At 37.7% G+C, this 17506-nt stretch overlaps 1 protein-coding gene across 1 annotated transcript in view; it reads left to right on the forward strand.

The window, feature by feature from the left end:
* The window catches only part of LOC113517944 (1-phosphatidylinositol 4,5-bisphosphate phosphodiesterase classes I and II), a 59831-nt gene extending 43381 nt beyond the window's left edge, over nucleotides 1-16450 (forward strand). The window contains exons 8-21 of the mRNA XM_052898709.1: nucleotides 1090-1352; nucleotides 4566-4732; nucleotides 5702-5933; nucleotides 6510-6667; nucleotides 7218-7355; nucleotides 7986-8219; nucleotides 9613-9789; nucleotides 10013-10207; nucleotides 10577-10712; nucleotides 11500-11713; nucleotides 12259-12427; nucleotides 13444-13581; nucleotides 15033-15152; nucleotides 15974-16450. Of these exons, the coding sequence (XP_052754669.1) occupies nucleotides 1090-1352; nucleotides 4566-4732; nucleotides 5702-5933; nucleotides 6510-6667; nucleotides 7218-7355; nucleotides 7986-8219; nucleotides 9613-9789; nucleotides 10013-10207; nucleotides 10577-10712; nucleotides 11500-11713; nucleotides 12259-12427; nucleotides 13444-13581; nucleotides 15033-15152; nucleotides 15974-16021 (2389 nt within the window). The 3' untranslated portion in view covers nucleotides 16022-16450. The remainder of the gene's footprint in view (nucleotides 1-1089; nucleotides 1353-4565; nucleotides 4733-5701; nucleotides 5934-6509; nucleotides 6668-7217; nucleotides 7356-7985; nucleotides 8220-9612; nucleotides 9790-10012; nucleotides 10208-10576; nucleotides 10713-11499; nucleotides 11714-12258; nucleotides 12428-13443; nucleotides 13582-15032; nucleotides 15153-15973) is intronic.
* The last annotated feature ends 1056 nt before the right edge of the window (nucleotides 16451-17506 follow it).

Raw genomic sequence — 17506 nt, forward strand, 5'->3', positions numbered from 1 at the left:
CCTGCTTAGGGCTTGATCGAATTTTAATAATTTGTCGAATTAAATTGTTATCTCATACATTATTAATTATTGACCTTAATTGGATTTTAAAAGGTGTAAATAGAAGTAAATATTTGATATTGTTAGTAGTGGTTTGGAATTTTTCCATATATTTAATTAATGTACATTAATTGCATTGGAAAATATGTATAATTCCTCTAAAAGCAATGAAAAATTATACAGATAATTTTTCATTGCTTTATGTCAGAGGATTGAGTCATTTGTGGGAGTCAGTGGATGCAGGTGGCTCAGGACAGTTCCTTATAGCAGTCTATGAGGGAGGCCTGTGTTCAGCAGTGGACAAAGTATGGCTGAGATGATGATGATTATAATGTTCACTTTAATATAAGTTTACTGGATTTTTTTATTCTATTTTATGTAAATATTAAATGCCAGAAAATCTCGCGAAATAGTTAAGACACTTTATCTTCAGTTTCTTTATTCAATGTCTCAAAATTCTGTCGATAGACACGTTGTCCCTGCTTTATGTTTAGAATAGAGAAAGGCAGCAACGTTCGGTGTCTTTTTCTTTCCTATGTGCGGGGTAACGAAAGCGTTTTTATCGATAGATGCATTTGCTTTTGCTCTAACGGTACAAGCTTATTAGCCAAGAAGATAGTTTAATTGCCAGTTACTCAAGCTAGGATAGGTACTCCGTCTTATGAGATACCAAGTTATATTTGGGGGCACAACCTAAAACACCCAGCAGCCCACCCGAGCTAATGTAGTTATTCCATCCTATTATTTATAATTGTTAAGTAAATCCTAAACGATATGACCTATTATGATGCGGTTTTTTTTTGTGTAAAAGCTGACGTGATGATGATGTTATTTAGTTACAATTTTTGAAGCTCTTAAGATGGCGTCTTTTATCGGAGGTCGGCGATCATCAAAGGCGATCCTAAAAAGGGATCTGGTGCTAATTCCGAACCATTTCCTTAAATTTTTTAACCAGGACGATAGACGTCATCTTGGTCTTCGAGTTAAGTTAATTTATGAATATCGGGTTACTTATAATATTTAAATTTATTTTTTATTTGTACTCTACAGATGTGTAGAGCTAGACTTCTGGAATGGCCGCACCGAGGAGCCCGTCATAGTCCACGGATACACTTTCGTGCCTGAGATCAGCGCAAAAGAGGTGCTGGAAGCGATCGCTGAAAGCGCTTTCAAGACTTCCGACTATCCTGTGATACTGAGTTTCGAAAACCATTGCAACCCGCGCCAACAGGCGAAGATCGCCAACTATTGCCGGGAGATATTTGGAGAGATGCTACTGGATAAGCCATTGGACTCGCACCAGCTTGAACCAGGTATTTATTGTTTGCTTTCATACAGGTTTATTTTGCACCGCAAAAAATACTTTTACTGCTTCATCATTATCATCATCGTCATATCAGCCGTTAACTGTCCACTGCTGGACACAGCCCTCCCTCATGAGGGAGGTTTTGCTAGTAGTTGTCACGCTTGGCAGGCGGATTGGCAATCGCAGTTAGGCTTTTAGTGATGTTTTAAAAGGGACGCTGCTGCCCAACCCCTTGTCCTCCCTTAGTCACCTCTTTCGACACTCGCGGGAAAGGAAGAGAAGGCCTATTTTCATGCCGGGATACCTGCCAAGCGTGGCAACTACTGGCAAAACTCTTCTTATAGGGAAGGCTTATGTTCAGCAGTGGACAATTAACGGCTGAAATAATAATAATAATATATATTATTGGAGTTATAATCTCTCCTTTTTTTTTTAGAATGATTTTATATTTTACTAATATAATAAAATTGTAACTAGACGATGTCTGTACGTAGGATATATTTAAGATAAATTAACATGAGAGTTCTTAATAAGATCAATAGAAAACAAAACGGTGATTTTTAGAAATTTTATCTGTCCTTATGTTTGTTCTGACATCACGCAAAAATTACTGCATCAAATTGAATGAGGTTTTGACTTAAATTCTGGTGACTATTTTTTATTATGATACGGCATTTAGAAATTTTAGCATTCTGAAAATTACGCGTACAAAGTAGCGTTTAAAATCTAGTTCGACGGCCGCAATTGTGGTCGATACACACTTGACCGATTATTCTCCTGTATTTATAGTGCCGTGCGTGTCAAAAATCTGGTGAACTTGAATCGTTCGGAAAGTTAAATGTGTCTTAATTATAGACTTAAGTCATCCCGCCATACGTATCGCATTTGTTTTCGCATCGATTGTGAACGCTCCGGCGTATTGAAGGTCTCATACCTGTTGTTTATGTTGGCCTAGTACCAAGCATCTGCCGCGTTATGACGTGTAAACAGCCTGAGACAGTTTGCTTTCAATACACATAATCGACTGATGCCTTCAACAACTGATGTTTATTTATTGTGTCCAAATGACTGCATTGGACGTTCCACAGTCGAGAGTTACGATATTTTTAAATGGACTATTATTTATCCATGTTTTGTCCAACATCCTCAGAGCATAAACAAATTAACGTAATGGATATACAACCATGGAATTTGATTTGAAGTGAAACATCACGTTGCTGACGTTTTAACAGGTCGCCGAAGAAAGCGAGATAATATTTTTTGAGCGTTTATACATTCGGGTATTTTGCGCGAGGGTTAGCCTCAAAGACTTGAATCCCTTTTTTTTTATTTTTTTTTATACAATTTAGAATGGCAAACAAGCCGACGGTCCACCTGATGGAAAGTGGTAACCGTTGCCTATAGACATGAGTAGTACCATGGACATAACAAAGTATACTGTTTCACCATGATATCCCCCATTCGTTGCCATTCCTGAGGACTCAGGCGTTATTCCTCTGTACCCAGTAAATTCACGCCCTTCAAACCGAAACACAGCCATGCAAACACAGCTGCTTCACGGCTGAAACACCAATGGGACAGAGGTACCCAAGCAATCGACTTTTGTACAAAGTCTCCCTCTGGTAAATCCCTCCCTCCTCCCTATTTGCAATACAAACGATAGGTCTTGGATTTTTTGTGACACGGGGCAAAAGAGAGAAAAAAATTTAAGTTATTGTAGATAAACAGTTAGACGTGTCTATATTATATCGATTTTATTTAGTTTAGTTTATTTATTTATATATATTTTTATTATTTATTTATATATTTTATTTATAATTATTTACAAACATTCGCATTTAGTATATTAATACAATATTTAAAAAGAGGAGCGTCTAATTTTGCCTTTATTTCTCTTTTCTTTTGCGTGGTATTTAAACCAATTCTGAACTGATATTAATAAATTAGTTTAGCAATCTCTAGGATTCACACTCGTTTTGGTTTTATATTATTTTAGTCATAATTGAACTGTTTTTTCTTCTAGGCATAATTTATCTGTTTATTGGATTTAGAACTTTATTATTGTTTATTCAAATTAAGATCAATACTGTAACCGTTGAACTAATTTGATCGATCTTAGATATTTTAGGCGTTACTCCAAAGTTTGTATGAATATATATATTTTATTTATATTACCGTGGTAACCGGGTTATTTGATTGTAGCCCCGTTTTATCACTCCGCGTGATGGGTTTGAACCATATGTATGGAAGTAATCTAAGAATTTATTTAGATTTGAAATTACAAATTGATTTGCGTTCAGATCAGGCTTGCTATAGAACGAGTTTAGTATGCATTATACATTTTTTATTTTTTAAGTAGTTTATATAATTTTTCTATATATGTTTATCGTTTGATGAGTTTTACCAGAGGGAGACTTTGTACAAAAGTCGTTTGTTTGGGCACCGCTGTCCCATTCGTGTTTCTACCATGAAGTAGTTATGTTTGTATGGCTGTGTTTAGGTTTAGAGGATGGCATATGGCAGTAAATTTACATACAGAGGAATAACACCTAAGTCTTTCCACTCGGGGATGGCAACGCATGGGGTGGGTATCATGTCCGAAACAGTGTACTCTGTTATGTCCACGGTACTGCTCATGTCTATTGGCGACGGTTAGCACTTTCCATCAGGTGCGCCGTCAGCTTGTTTGCCATTCTAAGTTGCATAAAAAAACATCGTTCATATTATCTGAGGTTCAATTTTAAACTATGATTTATAAATATTTTTACCTTCTGTTTCTTACCAATAAAGTAAATGTTAAAGTGATATTGTTTGTTACTTCTTGGCGCTTAACAAATCTCTATGAAGTTTTTCTTTCACGTATATATTTCAGAAGAAGAACATAGGCTGCTTTTTATTCCGTATAACGTACTCAGGCTACGCGGACGATGTCGGGGATAAAGATTAGTTTGTAATTAATTCTTTTTAATGGTTGCCGCCTGCGCTGTCGGTATACATTAGCGGTGTACCAGTGAAGGATGATAGATGATGATGAAGCATCAGTTGGCTCATCGTGACGAATTTAATAATAAACCAATCACGATGGTTTTCAGGAGTAATCGCGTGGAGGTCGAATTTATAAGGTTTAAGGTTTAGGTTAAATTGCTAACAATAAGATTGCTTATCTCCATTACTAACAATCCCTTCTCCCCTGTAATGAAATGATATCTCGATACTCCAGGAGGGGAGTTGCCGCCGCCGTCTCTGCTCCGGCACAAGATCATAATAAAGAACAAGAAGAAGCACCACCACCACCACAAGAAGGAGGAGTCTATCGCGTCCGAGGAGTCGGAGCCGCGGCCCGAGCAGTCCGCCATACAGGGCAACGGGGAAATCACACATTCCACTGTTAGTTTTGATTTCCACTAATAGCTTAATGTTAAGAAGTTAATGTTCTTAAATTCAAATTTTAATCATTCAACAAGATTCTTATAAAGCCGTTACTATGTTCCGACGTTACGGAAAGCTTTGGTATTAATGCTTTTTAGATTTAGTTTAAGTCTCTTCTAAGTAGGTGTTATATTTTTATATAGATAGATAATTTATTTGTATTAAAATAAAAACAGGCATAGGTATGTCTGTTGTTATTTGTTAATACATACACAAAAAAGAGATAAAAGATAAAAGAATACATTTACAAAAAAAAAGGAAAACAAAGAAGTAACATAATTTTCCTTTCGTGCGTGGGCCATGGCAACACAAAATGGTCACAACTCTTATTCTTTTGCCCTCAAAAGAGCAAAACACTGATATTCTGTTAGGCCAAAATCGAATGAGCTAACAATAAAATAAAAAAAAAAGAATAATTATTTATACAATATATATTGTATAAATAATTATTCATTTTTTATTTAATTTTATTTAATGTACTTAATGTAATAATGTGACAGTTTGTCTAGCAAGTAAATGGAATGGAAAGCTAACTTGATGTAATATTTAATTTTTATTTCTAAATATTTAATTTTTATTTTTAATTACTTATTATCATCCAAGAAATATATGAACTAACAGGATGAAAATAGATTGTTAATATATACCGCCTGCACTATCGATATATGCTGGTGGGATACCAGCGAGTGATGATAGGTGATAATGGAAGCAGGTCGCGACAAATAGATCAAGATAGATTACGGTGGTTTCCAGGGGGAACCATGTAGATCTGATTAGGTACATGATCTCGCCCTATTTGTAGGAATTGTAATTTTCGGTACAGAGTTTTCTCGATTCTATTCCCTAATTGTTAGCAATGAGCTTAAACCTATTGTCAAATATCCTTCCTCCCCCAATTACTTATATAGAAGCAATGTGTACTTGCAGCTAGTCCGCCAAGGGTCCAAAGACTCGACGTCGTCAGACTCGGAGAGCTCGTCGGGCGAGGAGGAGGCGGGCGGCGGCGACGGCGCGGCCGGTGACGGCGAGGGCGGCGGCGGCGGCGCGGGCGGCGCGGGCGGCGGCGACGACGCGCGGGAGACGCACGCCGCCGCCGAGATCTCCGCGCTCGTCAACTACGTGCAGCCCGTACACTTCAGCTCCTTCGAGAGCGCCGAGAGTTAGTGCACCCACGTTATTGTCTTACGACAAACGACTAGACACGTAATTTCCTATATTTTTAATCGACTTCAATAAGAAGGAGGTTCTATGTTTGTTACCTCATAACTCGGTCAGTTGTAAACCGATTTGAAAATTTCTTTTCTTTTTATATTATTGCATCCACTGCTGAATATTAGCTTCTCCCATAGACTACTATAAGGGACTGTCCCGAGCCAAAGGATTGGGGACTATTCCCTCATGATATTTTTTTACGGGGGGGGGGGGATCAAATAAATGCCTCGCTTGGCATGCGGGATGGCAACCGCAGTTAGTCTTTTGTGATGTTTCAAGAAGGATGCTGCTGCTAATTCCTTGACTATTAAATTCCCTAAATCACTTCTTATGACCTCTACGGGATTTTTGTGAGTAAAGGGCTAAATCTGCTCGACGGTTCGTTGCCTAACCTAACTAAATGTAATTGAACTTGTACTTTATTTTATAAGACTATAATATTTTAAAAATTATGGCCTAATAATTAAACTGGATTTAGAATTTTCCCTACACATTAATATAATCTTATTATTTGTTATTGCAGAAAAAAATCGTTTCTACGAGATGTCGTCATTCGATGAGAAACAAGCGACCACTTTACTGAAAGAGAGACCCATAGAGTTTGTGAACTATAACAAGCACCAGTTGTCGCGCGTCTACCCGGCGGGGACGAGGTTCGATTCTTCCAACTTTATGCCACAGGTAATAAATATTTGAAGTATTAATAATTTTTTATACAATAGTTTCAAGCAATAGTGAGTAGTTTGCAGTATCTCAGAATATCTGGATTCTAAATGACTAATAAAGAATATGATTGGATTTCATTGTTGATTGAATTGGGATACTGTTGTGAAAGATGATTTGCATAGAATCAATTTTTTTTTTTTATAAATTACTCACCGCACTTACAGTATCCCAAAACGTGTAGTGAACCATAGGTTTATTTTACAAACTTAAACACTTTAAACAACATTTAAAAAATATATCTATTATGTCATTAAATATATCATGTATCATGGGCGAAACAGTACACTCTGTTATGTCTATGGTATTGCTCATGTCTATAAGCGACGGTTAGCACTTTCCGTCAGGTGAGCCGTCAGCTTGTTTCTAAGTTGTATAAAAAAAAAAACTCGTCCCATGCAAACATACCAGTTCCGGAGACTCCCATGTTGATATCATAATTTTGATTAAATTTGATATAGGTTATTTTTTTGTTAAGTAATCTTACTTATTGCATTATTGATGCCAGGTATTCTGGAACGCGGGATGTCAGCTGGTGGCGCTCAACTTCCAGACGTTGGACTTAGCGATGCAGCTCAACCTTGGCACTTTTGAGTACAACGGCCGCTGCGGCTACTTGCTCAAGCCGGAATTCATGCGCCGGAAGGTATTGTTATGGTCCGATTTGGATCGTTCATATTTTAGAAATTAACGAGTCTTATTTAAAAACATTTTTCAAAACAAGTTTTTATATGTTTTTGAACAAACTCGATGGCTGCCCAGGAGTAAGAGACCGCTCAGGGAACTTAATGGTCACAAGGATGGACAGCAGTCATCGTCTTAAAATTTCTAAAGGCTAACTGCGGTTGTCAACCCGCCTATCAAGTGTGACAACTACTAGCAAAACCGCTCTTATGGGGGAAGCCTATATTCAGTAGTCGTCAGTTAACGGCTGAAAAGATGTTGATGAATATATCAACACTAATAAAACATATTAACATCTCACTAATGGGCACAGATTTCTCCCTAGAAGAGGAGGTAGTTGGTAACTCCGTCTGCACCATCGGTATAAACTGGCGAGCCATCAGTGAGAAATGACAGATGAGGATGAAAGCAAGCAGTTAGTCCACCCTAACAAATTCAACTAAAATCGACCACTATGGTTTCCAGGGGAAACCACGTGGAGGTCGACCTGACAGGGTATATTGCTTTATGGGTTTATTTGACCCCATTACTAACAATTACTTTCCCCCCACTATATACCAGTTATGTAATATATACCTGTTTGTCCGATCAGGACCGGCGACTGGATCCGTTTGCGGAGAGCACGGTGGATGGCATCATCGCGGGCTCGCTGTCGGTGACGGTGCTGTCGGGCCAGCTGCTCACGGACAAGCGCTGCGGCACCTACGTTGAGGTGGACATGTTCGGCCTGCCCGCCGACACCGTCCGCAAGAAGTTCCGCACCAGGGTCGCGCCCAACAACGGCATCAACCCCGTTTATGGCGAAGAGCCGTTCGTATTTAAGAAGGTGGGTGCATGACGTTTTGTAAGGTCATTCGCTTTAATAATATAATAATAAACCTTCTACCAGAGGGAGACTTTGTACAAAAGTCTATTGCTTAGGTACCTCTGTCCCATTCGTGTTTCAACCGTAAAGTAGTTGTGTTTGCATGGCTGTGTTTCGGTTTGAAGAGTGGGATATGGGGTGAATTTACTGGGTACACAGGATTAACACCTGAGTCCTCAGGAATGGCAAAGCAGGGGGGGGTATCATGGACGAAACAGTATACTCTGTTATATCCATGGTAGTGCTTATGGCTATGTCGACGGTTACCACTTTCCATCAGGTGGGCCGTCAGCTTGTTTGCCATTCTAAGTTGTATAAAAAAATCTTTAATAAAGGCAATAAGGGTCCACAAAATTTTAACAATATCAAATATATGTACCAAATATAAATTATTAAATTGTTACACTTATAAATAAATAACATTAACTTAACCTACTTTTTTGTATGTTAGCCAGCATGTGAATCATTCTGCAATGATTCAAATACTGGCAGTGTAGACGGTCCGCAAATACCCTTAGAATAGTTTTAAGTTATGTAAATGGTGGCAAATAAACATACAGCCATCTGTATTAGACTATTCTTTTTTTTACCCAACTTCAAAAAGAACAAGGTTCTCAATTCGGTTGTATTTTTTTTATGTTTGCTAGCTCGTATCTACGTTAATTCTAAACCGATTTGAAAAGTCCTTTTTTTTGTCTTTTTATATATTTTTTATCAATATATTCTTTGTACTTTTAGTAGAAATTCATATTTACTTATTTACATCCATTTTTAATCTTTTGTTTACAAACTTCTCTAAAATCTTTAATTATTCTTGAAATTAACAATGTTTTGCAAAAGTCCGTTATCACTAATTAGTTGATTAAAAAATGAATCAAAATAATTTTAATCAACTAACCACATAATTCTCTACAGCTAGTAATACCCATCGCTGAGATAGTATTGTTTGATTTCCGTGAATTCATTCTGTAAGTACTTATGTTCTGTTAGCAAAACACATTAGAAACACATATCACTGAATATATGTGTAGACACATGTTTATATGTAAATAAATCTGTCTTTATTCTGATTCAGATATATACTGTTTTTCTATTTTTAACATACAAGTATTGGTTACTAGTAACCATAGATAATTAGGGATGGTTTTTTTTTGTATTTTTTTTAACTGTCATTGTATGCTGGTAGGGTATCATAAGTGATGGTAGGTCAGGTTGGCCCATCGTGATTTATATATTAATGAATTAACGCGATGGTTCATTGGTGGAATCGCGTGGACGTCGACTTGTTAGGATATATTGCTATATAGCCCACTAAACTAACAGGGTTTAGCTAACAATTCTCCACCCCTTACAGGTGGTGCTGCCAAAGCTGGCAATGATCCGCATCGCAGCGCATGAGGAGAGCGGACGTCTGTTGGGGCACCGTGTGCTGCCGGTGGTGGGACTGTGTCCCGGTTACCGCCACGTCAACCTACGCACCGACCTCGGTCTGCCGCTGCCCGCCAGCCTGCTGCTACTCGTCGTCGTTAAGGTTACTATTCATACACTGCTACATCATTCCCCAATCCTTCTTACACCAACTCTCCACCCTAAAATGAATATGTTAGATGCTTGACAAGTAACAGTTGACAGAATACATAAGATCCCGCATAGAATAGAGAAATAAAGAAAATGAAAAAAAAAATCGTTACTCTTTCTTGATCTGGACCATATGCCGTTTGTTTATATTTTTTTTTTTTGTGTTATGTATATAGGACTATGTGCCGGACCGACTGTCTGAGTTGGCGGAGGCACTAGCGAACCCGATCAAATACCAGAGCGAGTTGGATAAGCGCGAGCACCAGCTGGCCGTACTCACCGAAGACACGGATGTGCCGCCGCCCGCTGCCACCACCGTCCCCGTCGCCGCCGCTGCCCCGACTGACGCACGAGCCCCGTGCGCTATGCCGGTAAATTGTATTTGGAATGGTAGAAGTTCGAAATTTGAAAATTTGTTGCGATTAATATGAACTGGCTATAACTAATTCAAATTTATGTTGCATAAAAAAGTAATCGATTATGTAAATGTATTAGTATAGGACCATTCAAATAAAATCTCTCGATTTAAAGATAATCATAAGTAAATTAAGAAATAGTAACATACATAAATTGAAAAGATCTACTTGAATTTTGATGAAATTATTGTGGGGCTATATACATGGAAAAACACTTTCAATCAAAAAATAATTTATCAATATCGGTTCAGTATTAGCGAAATTACACAATTAATGAATCTTAAACAATAAATTATAGAGTTTAATCAAGTAATCTGCTTACAGATTAGGCACGAAAGCACATCTGACGGTAGTCCGAGCAAGACAACCGTAGCTGTCGTGGAGACAAAGAAACTAATAGAAAGCGAGACAACAACTGCGATACCGTCACCGCCGCCCACTAACGACAAAGAATCTCAAGGTAACTAAAGGTCTTGGAAATATGTACAGTCAGCACGATAAAAAGACATGTTCATTACAAATATATGGAAAAATTGTTTAAGTATTTTCCTAATATTGCAGTGTCAGTTGGTCTAATGGAGTAATTTGATTCGCATTTTGTGGAACTTGTCACTTTTTTCGCTGATTATGTTAATAATCTCAATATATGATAATTTAATATCATAGTTCTGTGATGATTGTAGTCTTTAACATGTGGGCCATTAATTCAGAGGGAGACTTTGTACAAAAGTCGATTGCTTGGGTACCTCTGTCCCATTCGTGTTACAACCGTGAAGCAGTTGTATTTGCATAACTGTGTTTCGGTTTGAAGGGTGGGATATGACATGAATTTACTGGATACAGAGGAAGCACACCTGAGGTCTCAGGAATGACAACGCATGGGGGCTATCATGGGCGAAACAGTATACTCTGTTATGTCCATGGTACTGCTCATGTCTATAGGCGACGGACTTCCAGCAGCAGTATTTCCGAACCGATACGACAACATAACCTTCAAGAAAAGAGCATGTTCCTTTTTAAAAGGCCGGCAGCACACCTGCAATGCCGTTAGTATTGCGGGTGACCATGGGCGGCGGTAGTCACTTACCATCAGGTGAGCCGCATGCTCGTTTGCCCCCTGTGTTGTAAAAAAAAATCAGGTGGACGTCAGCTTGTTGCCATTCTAAGTTGTATAAAAAAAAAATTCTATTCTTAGTTGTATCGTTTTTTTTTCCAACGTGTATTACATATAACAAATATACTTCCAGACCAATCAGATAACAAGTCGAATGGAGGTTCAGATGAGACCCTATCCGAGAACTTGGAAAGCTTGTTATCAAGCGAGCTAGTCCGTAAGAAGCGAGCCGAGTTAGCACGCAAGTTGGACGCGCTGCGACGCAAGCACGACAAAGACAAGCGACCCACCTCTGCCAAGTTCTACGTCAGCAATAAACTTGTTAAGAAACTCTCCTCGAAAAATATGTAAGCTTATGTTTTTCTTCTCTTTCTTGTGTTTGTTGTTTGATTCGTGAAGATTACATTTATTTCAAGTATTAACAATAAGGTACAGAGAATCCAAGTCGATAATATGAATTTTTATGAAATTTCCACACATCTTATTACTTCGCAGTATTTCAATCTTGTAAATAAACGTTGATTACGTTTTTAGATTGCATGTCGTTCGCTTTTTATATTCGTCGAACCACAATCCAAAAAGTTCTTGATCTTTTGAGATGGATCATATAGACTAGATATTTCTAATATTTATTACTCAATTTGGTTATTTTCTATATATGTATAGATGATGATTTACAAAATCATGTGACTCCATATTGATAACATTCGAAATTTATTTATAAATACAACAACATATTTTGCCTATGCGTTTTTTAGGACAAGCTTCCAAAACAGTTATAATATGAATATGAAGTACAGACATTTTGAAAATGTTTTCATGTTCATTGACCTTTGACGCTGACCATACTACCATAGCATATACGCTTGATGCGTGTGTTTCTGTCGCGCAGCTACAGCGGCAGCGGCGCGGGCGAGGCGGTGGCGGCGGCGGAGGAGGCGGGCGCGGGCGAGGCGGCGGCGCTGGAGCGCGAGCTGCGGCTGCGCTACCACCACGCCATCTACGCCGCGCTCGAGAAGCACGTGCGCAACGACCAGCACCACCAGATGAAGGCGCTCACTGTACGTACGCGCCCGCCTGCCACCTGGGAGGGAAAGGGATTCTTAGTAATGAGGCCCAATAGCCCAATTGCTAGCAATATACCCTCTCAGGTCGACCTCCACGCGGTTCCCCCTGGAAACTATCGTGACCAGTTTATCATTGAATTCGTCACAATGGGCTAACTGACCTGCCTTTTTATTCTCACCTATCACCGCTCACTGGTACCCCGCTAGTGTATACCAATAGCGCAGGTGGAGTAATCATGCCATTTTCACGCATGAAAAAAAGACTCGTGATATAAGCATAATGTGGATATATTAAGATTTAATAACCGATAGTGAGAGGAAAAGGATTGTTAGTAACGGGGTTTAACAACCCCAACCATCAGGTCGACCTCCACGGATTTCCCCCTGGAAACCATCATTATTAATTTTTGTCGAATTCATCATGGTGGGTCAACTGACATGCATTCGTTCTCAGCTATCATCTTTCACTGGTGCTCCGCTGATGTATACCGATAGCGCGAGCGGGGATGCCATATCCATTATCATCTATATACAACAGAAAAAAAAACAGCGAAGGAAAACGAAAGAGAGAACACAGGAAATAACTAAAGTGAGAGGTAGTAAAAAAAAAGACTTGCAACACGAGTATAACCATATAATTCTACAGTTTAGTTCCTTTGTTACAATAGAAATATCCGTCCTGGCCCTCTGAACAAGTGGTAAGCGAATTCGTCGATGGAATCGTTTGCCACTTGTCTAGAGGGACTGTTTTACATTCGGCTCATAAGACAGAGCTGACTAAAACATTTTTTTAGTTTACCCTTAAATAATTCTACAGTGATATTTTTTTATTGTTTTAGACAACACTACTATAAATATAAATAATTATAGTAATAAAAATTATTATTAAATATATAAATTTAATTTTTATTAGTATCAAAAATATTTCGAATTTTAAAAATTTACCTTAAAAATTGTTCAAATTACTACTTTGTTATGTGTTTGTATTATAAAGCGTATCCCTATTCTAGGACTCGTTAGAATTGGAAAAGAAAGAGATCCTGAACAAACTTGCGTGTTCGCGGAAAGAAGACGTGAAAGCGCTTGCCAAGAAGACCAACAGGGATAAGGATGAAATACTTAGGATAAAGAGGGAAATACATTCTCAAGTGAGTGACCATAATTTTTTTTTATACAACTTAGAATGTATTTTGTTTGTTGTTTGTAGTTGAAACACGAATGGGACAGAGGTACACAAGCAATCGACTTTTGTACAAAGTCTTCCTCATCATTCCAGAAACATTTTTAAAATAGTAGTTTTATAAAAACTTTATTCTGTTAATTTATACAGAACCTTAAATTATAAAAAATATAGTTTGGTAATATAAAGGAAAAAAGTATAGTAACATATATGTCGGAGTGAGATATGCAAGTAGGGCATACACCTACACAATATATGCTGGTGAGAGTATGAATAAGTTTTAATTATTTTAAGTTTTTAAAGTAGAATAAATTTAAGTTAATGTGTTCAGAACACAACACCACATGTGTGGATTATACATAAGTAAGAAAGAACCAAAATTTGTGCATTTCATTTACACGTAATTTACGCTTTAAACACGCTTTAAACATCTGTGTTTATTGAATGACCGGAAATATTTTGTAGAAGAACAGGTAGAACAACTTGAATTGAAATAGAAACAACTAATACATGATGATATATTCAGAACTGTCACATGCACACATTTACAAAACACGTACACTAATATTATTTTCTTGTCTCGTTTCTATGATCGCTTTGCCAGTCTGTTATTACGTTATACTTTATCTATGAACAAAACAGTGTATGTATGGGGTGTCGTAGTAAACAGTGTTAATATTTTAGTGTTTAAATTATTTTTTTTATGAAATTTAATTAACTTTGTTTTTTAGAAATTAATCAAAAAGTTTTTTTTTTTATTTTATACCACTGAGGTGGCAAACAAGCATACGGCCCACCTGATGGTAAGCGGTTACCGTAGCCTATGAACGCCTGCAATACCAGAGGTATTACGCGCGCGTTGCTGACCCTGAAGAAACCTCTTTACCCCCCTTTTGAAGAACCCCATGCTGTAGTCTCTTGGGAAAACCTCGGCAGGGAGCTCATTCCATAACCTGAGTGTTTGTGGGAGAAAACATCTCTGAAACCGCGTTGTACGCGATCATTTAGGATGTAAGGTATGAGGGTGAACTCCCTGTCGATGGCGAGCCGTACGATGAAGTTAGGAAGGATCTTTTATTTTTATATAGTATAGGAAAAAATATATTATAACAAACTGTTTAGCGTGACATTTGAATAGTAAGGAATGCTATCAGACATTCTGTTCTGAGTATTAGTAGTATGTTATTGTGAATATATATAAGAATAAATTACTATATTTATTTAAAATATTTATAATAAAAATTAATGTACAATATTTTGTTGTGTGCACGTGTGTAAATTAATTTTAATAAGGATAATATATGTATATTAATATATGTTGTGTTGTGTCGCGTGTGCGTGCGTGCGTGCGTGCGTGCGTGCGTGTGTGCGTGCGTGCGTGCGTGCGTGCGTGCGTGTCGTGCGTGTGCGCGCGTGCAGTCCGTGGAGCGCGGCGTGGCGGAGTGCTCGCGGCTGGAGCAGGCGTACGCGCGGCGCCGCGAGGCGCTGGCGCGCCGCCACGAGCGCCTGCGCGCGCTGCTGCAGAAGCACCGGGACCAGGTACCGCGCCGCCGATACTATTCATGGACCCTGTATGTTATATATATCCCGTTGTACTTCCGCCGTGTACGAGTACGTCCCGGCATACCATAGGCCACCCCTTCGTTTCCTGTGGGTGTCGTAAGAGGCAACTAAGGGAGCTTATGTTAGAGGGATGAACAGCAGTTTCCCTCTTAAAAGCCAAACTGCGATTACCAATCCACCTGCCAAGCTAGCAGCTACTGGCAAAACTCCGCTTATCGCTGAAGCTATGTTCAGCAGTGGACAATTAACAGCTGTTACTACAACTTTTGACATGTGTTAATGGGTCTCAACATCAACTAAAAAAGAATTTAAAAAAAATTTCAACGTAAAGGGGAAACACGACGGCACTCGTGCAAAGTCAAGGACAATAGCTAGTATTGTATAAAATTGGCATTATGTATGTTTGGTGTAATGTTACTATATTTAAGAAATTATATAAACACCAGTTGTAAATGGGAACATTGCTATTCATCCGTTACCAAATATGGTTGAGGTATTGCCAATTAAGAATTAATGTTTGTAATATAGTAATACAAACGTCAATTTAACGCAACTATATAATTTAGCATTTTTGTTCCATGATAAATATTTTTTTAATTACTATTGACCAAAAGAAAATATGGTACAGAAAGTGATATTTATTCAATTATCAATATTTATTCAATTTTTGAAAATATAAATATTTATTTTCGTAACAATGTTTACAAAAATAAAATGTTGTTAAAATATCAAGTTATGAAATCAGCAAATAAAGTCGATTAATATAATGTACATATATATGTATATATCTGTTTCAGGAGCTTTTAGAATTAGAACGCCTATGCGGCGGTGCGCCCGAAGGTTAAAGCGTGGGGTCACCCCGTCCCCCGCCCCGCCGCGAGGAGCGCCGGCCCCGCCGCCCTCGGCTCTGTCTCGATACGTACGTGAGTCTCAGCGTCACTGTGTGTTAATTTTGTTTTAGGAATCTGTGATATTATCGCCTAAGGAGCAAAACGTAGGAGTGACTGACGATCGACGCGCTCGTGTCGCCTCCGGCCCGCACGTTACGCCAGTATTGTTTTCTCTACCCGCAATCTCATAGTTTAAGTTCGATTCTGAGGTGTGATGTTCCCGGACTGTCGGTTGTTTGCGTATCGGTGTGTTTGTACGCCACGTCGACCCTGTTTTACCTATTGTAAACTTGTACTTTCGGCAGACATATTGTATGTACTATGTTTTCGCTCGATTCGTACACACCGTGTGGCAATTTCTTGATATATATATATATATATATATATATATATATATATATATATATATATATATATATATATATATAACTTTGTGTCTTCGTATACTTTGTCGTGAGGAGTGTGTTATAGGAATAAAGCTCGTATTGATGCATTTAATTAATTATAGTCGTTAGGGATCCGCACGATCTAACGCTTTGGTGGAATTAATAAACTAGTCATCGCCGTCGTCAGTTCGGGAAATGAGGATATTGTTTTTCTATTTAAATACAAACTTTAAGGCTATGTCGTTATATCTCATTATTGATTAAGTATCCTTTCTTCGGGCGATTTAACAACTCTATACATATCTAAAGCACAACAAACTGATTTTCAGTGTAATTCGCGTACCTAATTTTTCCTTGCAATGTTCTTCCTTTATACATTATATCTGTAGTATGTAGATGTTTATTCCAGAGGAAACAAATTATGAAATTGATTCTTATGATGGTTATTCCAATATTTTTCTGGTTAGTGAATGTATTTCAAGTTTCTTTCTGTAATTATTGTCGAGAACTAGTGTGCATATAGTATTGTATTTATGATATTCATGCGATGGTATATATTATTGATATTTTCATTAGTGAATGATTTATTTAAATTCTAAATGCACTTGTTACAAACTAGGTATATTCTGTACAATATTATGTAATATATATATATTTTTTTTATAATTGTATTTCTGTATGTTTATTTACATCATTATATAAATAATTATATGTAACGAGAGAAGCTTGTATTTGTGTAATGTTTATTGTATTATGTGGTTTGTTAGTACTAACAGGTAACTGTGAATGTAGTTTGTAGGTTAACATTCCAGATTTTATTGCACATAATGTCATTAACATAGAGGGGGAAATGATAGATTTTTTATCTCTGGTTTAAAGTAGGAAAATTTTTAATGTATTCGTCTCTTTCAGTCGTTTACTTTCGCTTTATGTGCGATAGGGATAGATTAATTTGACATTAGGCGTAGACAAGGAACATCGTGCAAAATTCTTCACATTTTTCAGTCCAATTCAATATTCGATTAGCAATAATTTTTAGCGGATGACTTATTCG

The sequence above is a fragment of the Galleria mellonella genome, unplaced genomic scaffold (genome assembly GCF_026898425.1).
Source record: "Galleria mellonella isolate WM207_F2 unplaced genomic scaffold, CSIRO_AGI_GalMel_v1 utg537, whole genome shotgun sequence".
NCBI lineage: Eukaryota > Metazoa > Arthropoda > Insecta > Lepidoptera > Pyralidae > Galleria > Galleria mellonella.